Source organism: Anguilla anguilla, chromosome 13, assembly GCF_013347855.1.
Source record: "Anguilla anguilla isolate fAngAng1 chromosome 13, fAngAng1.pri, whole genome shotgun sequence".
In the NCBI taxonomy this organism is placed as follows: domain Eukaryota; kingdom Metazoa; phylum Chordata; class Actinopteri; order Anguilliformes; family Anguillidae; genus Anguilla; species Anguilla anguilla.
Window position 1 is genome coordinate 14,286,214 of NC_049213.1, and position 6,982 is coordinate 14,293,195.

General features: G+C 38.2%; 1 protein-coding gene across 1 annotated transcript; it reads left to right on the plus strand.

Annotated features, from left to right (window-relative positions):
- The first annotated feature begins 2,185 nt into the window (after positions 1–2,185).
- LOC118211654 (transcription factor 15-like) lies at positions 2,186–6,660 on the plus strand. Its single transcript, XM_035389025.1, has 2 exons — positions 2,186–2,872; positions 6,169–6,660. The coding sequence occupies exons 1-2, from the start codon at positions 2,390–2,392 to the stop codon at positions 6,232–6,234; spliced, it is 549 nt and encodes a 182-aa protein (XP_035244916.1). The 5' UTR covers positions 2,186–2,389; the 3' UTR covers positions 6,235–6,660.
- The last annotated feature ends 322 nt before the right edge of the window (positions 6,661–6,982 follow it).

Genomic DNA, 6,982 nt, shown 5'->3' on the forward strand with positions numbered 1-6,982 from the left:
ATTTGGCTCGCGAGGGCATTTTCTGCTAATTCAACATCTCAGTAATAAGCACACATGCCCTCTGCCCCCACCCCCACCCCCTTCAGCACACAGCTTTGTGTATGATGCTTTTTTTGGAGGGAAGCCGAACAGACAGAGGTGGGGATGCACCCTGGAGACCAACGCTTACCGTGCGGGCTGTTCAAACTGCAGCGCGCCTTTTAATAGCAAATTTTCTAATCTTTTGTTTTAGTGACAAACAGAAGGGAACACATTTGCGAATCTGGCCTATTGCCCAGTGGTGAGGGTTTTTGTTGCTGTGTATTATATGATTTTTGTATTGTATTATATTAATTCTATGCATAACTGATTTATGCACACTATGCTTTTCAGTTAACAGAATTCATTCATAAACACACTGTATGAGGTATTTGTGCATATTTCATCTATATTATTGGAGTAAAAATGTATGTTTTATTAAACAACACACAGTTTACAAAATAACAGCAGTTTACCCAAGTGTTTCAATTAATCATATTTTGGTACGGGTACTAGCCTAAGAGAGAATAATAAATATAGGTCCAATAAATGAACACAAGTGATGAGAGCCATTTTAAATAGTATTTTTACATTTTTACATTTAATTTTTTCTGATACCTGACACTCACATTTCCCAAAGGGTGTGAATAGCTCATGTATTTTCAGTCATATGTATATATATATATATATATATATATATATATATATATATATATATATATATATATATATATATATATATGTATATATATATATGTATGTCGCACACCTGATATTTAAAAAACTGATCAACATCTTTGCAATAACTATTCAATAAACATTGCCAATATATTATTTTACTTTCAAAACCAGTTAAACATGCTCTAGGTTTTGCACACAGAGGATGGAATACAATTCTTTGCAAACGGTATTGATGTGCAAGGGCTCTATGCCGATTGGATGGATCTTTGCTTACAGCACAGTATAGATGTGCAAGAGCTGCGTGCTGATTAGATGGATTGATGCTTACCGCACAGTACAGGCGTGCAAGACCTCTGTGCTGATTGGATGGATGGATGCTTAAAGCATAGATGTGCAAGAGCTGTGTGCTGTTTGGATGGATCTATGCTTGCCGCACAGTATAGATATGCAAGACCTCTGTGCTGATTGAGTATATCTCTGCTTACAGCACAGCAGTGCTGATGGAAGATAGCTGACCTACAAGTTCAGTACACATGTCCCTCCCCGTTTCTTCTCCAGGCACTATGGGGGTGTCTGCAGTAGCAGGGGAGTGGGTGAGGGGGTGGGGGAGGGTGTTCGTGTATACAGGTGGTGACACAAATGGGACCCACCTCAAAAAAACAAAAAACATTTAAAATAGTCTTTTCCTGTGGCTTGGATGATGGAAAATGTGCAACATCCACACCTGCAGATTTAAAAACAAAAATCTAATACACAATCAAAGAAAACAAGCCACTGAGCCAATTCTAATACTACTGAGAGCAGTGACTTGTCAAACAAACTCCTATCAGCTTACGAAACAACATTTTATGCTGTTATATAAACTTAGCTCAATTGCGCAGAGGACATTTAATCTGTTTTAATTTGCGAAGATGATTAATGGGCTGTTAATTTGAGTGATCTGTAATTACTATATGTGCAATTACTTACTGCAACTGTGTTTTTAACCTTCTGAAATGTGATGAACCTGTGACCCTCACACTCTCCAGTTTGTGCTGAGGTAATTTCTCACACTGCAGACAAAAACATAGGTCTATAGACTGTTTTTAAAAACGATAAATTGCATATCAGGAAACAGTTCATGCCATTCTTTAGATTCCACACAGTAAACTGTATGAATTCAACTCTAACAGTGTTAATTCAGCTCTTAACGGTCTCACTCTGGAGTTGAATTAACACTGGACATTTTACTGTGTACTTTAACATTGGTATTCTTGTCTCGGACCGTGTCAATGAAACTATTTGTACCGTTTGTACTAGTGGGAATGAGACTGAAAAAGGACCGACATAGGCCTACGTGAATTCATTGATAAATTTGGACGCGGAGGAAAAATGCTTCCTCCTCTGGGAAGTAAGGAATTTGCATGTTGCTAACAACCCCTCCCCTCAGCTATAAGAGCTGTGTTCGAGCACTACGGAGTACTGACTGTCCGGGTTTGACTCCACGTGCAGTGAGAGGAAATACACCTACTGACTTGAAGCTGAAGTGCATGTCTGTTGTTAATATTATTATTAATAATAATAATAATAATAATAATAATAATAATAATAATCTACCATATTTTATTACGTTTAAGAGGGAATTGTATGGATAACCTGTGAGAGGATTAATTTATTTCCGATCAATTGCACTGGGAATTTTGTTTCGATTATGACGTTTACCATGATGAGGCCTATGGCGACCCACCTTATTTATCCTGACTTGAGCAGCTTGTCCGAGGACGAAGAGAATCGCAGCGAGAGTGACGGCAGTTCGGAACAGAGCTTCGAATGCTGCGCCGGTGCTGCCAAGCGCCGGAGGATGGCACGCCTGCCCGGGGTCAGTGGGATTGTTTTGGTTAAGCAGCGGAGCTCTGCCAACGCCAGGGAGCGTGACCGGACCCAAAGCGTGAACTTGGCGTTCACTGCGCTCCGAACCCTCATACCCACTGAGCCAGTGGACAGAAAACTCTCCAAAATCGAAACGCTTCGCTTGGCGTCTAGCTATATCTCGCATCTTGCAAACGTCCTACTGTTTGGAGACGGTAACGGAGACGGACAGCCTTGTCTGAGCGCTGTGTACAGTCCTGGAGAGGGAGACGCGAAACAGCCCAGGACGATTTGCACCTTCTGTCTCAGTAACCAGAGAAAAGGGGTAAGCTTTTCATTCTTGCACAATATTTCATAAATCAGTCCATGTTTTTAGGGCTATACTCCAAGAAGGCAAGGAGCATTTGCAGCGCATGCTTAATGGCTGTAAATGTTAGGTTCACAAACGGTTTCATAAATTAATTACATTCGTACTGATGTCAAAACAAAATGTACGAGATATTCTGTTTGATTCGTTTCAGACTTCCAGTGTGCACATGTTCAAACCTACATGACTCTACATCATGATCACTACATGACTCTACATCGAAAATTTGCGGAGTGACCCAATTAGTATTTTTTACTTAATTTTATCCTTGTATCCATGTCCACCAGGTTTAAATGCAACTGCTATAGTTTATTATATTGAAACACTTTGAAACACACACAGTAAAATGTACAGTGTTAAATTAACTCTTATTGAGTTCCTATGGTCCCAGTTGAACCATAGGTACACTGAGGGTTGAATTAACTCTGGTCATTTTACTGTGTAATTTATCTTAACCAAGAGCAGTCATTACTATGTCTAAATGTGATTTAAGTTGTAAATTATTTCAACATTTGGTAAAATTAACAGGATTCTCACACAAAATGTAACCACATTCAAAGTTTTCAATATAGTTTTTCAAATACAAACAAGAAGTTAAGGTTGGAGGTAGGCATTACAGCTCAAAATGAGCTACATTACTCAAATTATTATATATTTGAGTGATGTAGTTATTATAAAGTATTTTCCAGCACACAGTGAGGTCGTTATAGTGAACTTTTTTTTTCATTTTTTTTTTCAATTGAAGACTAATATAGACATGCAGTTTGTGGAATTTATAGAAGAAAAGTCAAGAGATGTTTCCTCCAGGGTGGGTTAGGGCAGGGTTTTATCAAAATGTTTATCATTATAACACCCCAAAAAATGGCCTGAGGTTGATGAATCCCACCTCTATAAAATGGTTACATTTGGGCACCTTCCCCCAAAACCCATCATCATCATCAACCCAAACATCATATTTAATTCACAATGTGTCTATGTCAGACATGCATTAATGCAATATATGCAAGGAATGCATTACAATTATAATGATATTACCAAGGAATGTGTAAACTAGCCAAATTCACTTTCCTTGAATTTATATCTTAAATTAGCTCTTAATATCGTATTTAATTTGGCATACCAGAGTGGTCATGTTGGGTTGGAATATTATCCTACCTACCTCGTTTGCATTTGCAGACCTGAATTTATATGCTTTATACCTTCGGTACATAACAAGCTTTACCCCTGTAGAGCATAAAGTATACCTAGTATATAAAACTGAATTTATACTTGTACAATTGAGGTAACAGTAGGCCTCCAGAATTGAACATATTTTATATTTGACAACTGAGTTAAAGTAAGCATTCTGTGTATAACTGAATTCATGTGAGTACTGAGTTTAAGTAGTACTATGAGGCTGATCTGAATGTATATGTGTACAGCTGAGTTAAAGTATCCTTCTCAGTGGTAGGGCACCAAACCCTCAGGAACAGTATAGTGCTGGAACAGGCAGGACGTGTAGGCAAACTGATGGCTACCAAAGGTATTAATCTGCATATGTCAAAGGTAAAACTATGGTCTAGACTAGAGCTAAGCATTTTCATTGGCTCAAACCACAACAAACCATAATAATTTGAAAAAACAAAAAACAAAAAGTCATTTATGAAAAATAGCTTCTGTTTTGCAGAAATTTGTGTTACAAAGCAGTTTTTTTATCCTCAACACACAACAATAAAGGTAGTACAGTAGTTGCAGTATAAAAATGTCTATTGCTTTTTGAACTATCACTGAAAAAAGGCACAGTTCCACTTTTAGACACAGGTTCAGAAAGTAAAAGTCTTCCCCAGTATTTTGCTCCAGTTACCTGTATTTTCTAATTAGCACAGTTCTTCAGCCAGGAGGTAGAACTAATCAGCTAGTTGAGTTCATGTGTGGAAGACACATACGGCAGGACTTTTACTTTCTGACTCATGGACTTTCCACATCTGCGATTATAACAATTTTCTGTTTTATCCTATTATAGTCAGTTTTCATGGACACAGATATCAGACATGGTATCACAATCTGGGCAGTGGCAGTCATGTTCCTCATGATGCATTAACATTATACTGTGTGTATATATATATATATATATATATATATACACACACACATATTTATATAGATATAGTTATGTACTTACAGTAGTGAAACTAGGTGCTTAAGCACACAAACACACATGCATTAATTTTAAGACAAAATCTTTCATTTGTGACTATTAAATGATAAAATGCAGAAGTTCGCTTGAGAAGGGAGATAAAGCCTTATATAACAGTGCTTTGGCTTTGATTTATAACAGTTTACCAGAAATATGCACATTTTTACATTACTTTTTTCAGTGAGCAGAAAAGAATGGCGGAAGAGGGCAATACTTGCCCATTTAGTTATGTATTTTCAAGTATTTTCAATGTTTGCATTGAGTTTAAATTGTATTATATGAACACAACATTACGCAGTTCTCTATCTCTACAAGTGCATATTTTTTAAATGCAGTTTTACTATTAATTCAGTGTTAATATATTGGGGGAAAACACAAGGTACATTTACATGGTAGATTATTAGACCTTTAGAAACTCTCCTTATTTCCACAATTTGGTGCTCTCTAATCTCCTTTAAAGGGAATGGAAAGAAAGAATGCATTTTGATTAGGGAGACAGTCATACAGTACATGAACAAAAATATACTCAAATTGCTCTCCTAGGAACAGCCTGGAGAGCCCATTCGGATTTCAGTTTCTGTACAAGGGAAAGTGACCATATGGGAAGTATGCTGGCTTCGGTACAGCATTTTTGCATTCTTTAAAATATTACTGTTTATGAATTACAGTTGGATTATCCCAAATTATAGTTCAGCAACCTATTTTTACAGCAAATGCTTGAGTGGGTTATCGTTATTATCAGTAATGACTGCCACGAAGCTGTGGAATTATTTCCTGTTAAAATTTGTGGTGGTGTGAGATGTGAAAGTGTCCGATGGGAGGTTGACTCTGCACCCATATATGAACCGTGAGGATGGGGGGGAGGTTATTCTCCTCCATTCCCTGTCATTTTCTGAGCTGTGCTTCTGTACTTATTTATCTGTAACTCTCTCTGCTTTCTGTCTGTCTGTGTGAAGTAAAATTATGAATGGAGGGCGAACTGTCTGTGGAGGGGGGTAGGGGGGTGTGTGGTGGTGGCATATGTATTCATTGGAGCTGAATGCTCATTTCATTTTGTTGCCGTGGTTTTTATTTACAGATGAAAGACGGACGGGGCTGCTTGAAGATGAGGGGGGTCAATCCGCTGCATGTCAGCCGTAGATAAATGCAGCTCCGGTCGGAGACAGAACCCAGGTCGGGAACTAGGGGAGAGCGAAACGGGCCATACAGAACTACGCGCAGGGCCGAGAGCAAAACGGAACGAGCCAGAACGACAACTGTCCGGGGATACACGGAGGAACCAGAAACACGAGGTGTGAACGGAGAACTGCTTCGGTTACCAAAGATGGAAGAGGCTCCTCCCGAAGGCACTGTACACTTTGGCGTGGAGCATAATTTTCAGTTCATTGTTTTTAATGATTTCTTGAGACTGTGTAATTGTGTTTTTCGAGAATTTGTTAATTATATTAGTGTCATTTATTGTTGTGTATGTCTTACATTTCTTGAACAAAGATAAACTATGTTTTTAGATGCTGTGGAAGCTATTGAAGTAATTAATTTGTAAAACATCCTGATGAGTTGACAATCAAAAGCCTTGTGATTGAATCATTCAAATACGTATTATAGTGTTATTAACCTCCGTCGGTTCATCTGGTTCTTTTTTCTGCACATCCACCAGGGTGAAGTAAATTTCATTTCTTCTGGAGGTCTACAGTAAATTTAGGCTGGAGGAATAAGTATCCAACATGGACTGTGCTCAGGTTAAATAGGTTCATTAATGGCCAATTTACCCTGGCCATATGCACATTAAAGGCACTGTAGCCTTATCAGGGGAGTTCATTATGAGCCTGCAGACTTCATGGTCCAGCTTAAACTGCAACATATGTCGGCATAAAGGTATTCTCTGGTAGATT

Coding starts and splice junctions, on each gene's coding strand:
- LOC118211654 (XM_035389025.1), top strand. CDS start 2,390: ATGACGTTTACCATGATGAGGCCTATGGCGACCCACCTTATTTATCCT. Junction 2,873..6,168: donor TCAGTAACCAGAGAAAAGGG/GTAAGCTTTTCA, acceptor TTTTATTTACAG/ATGAAAGACGGACGGGGCTG.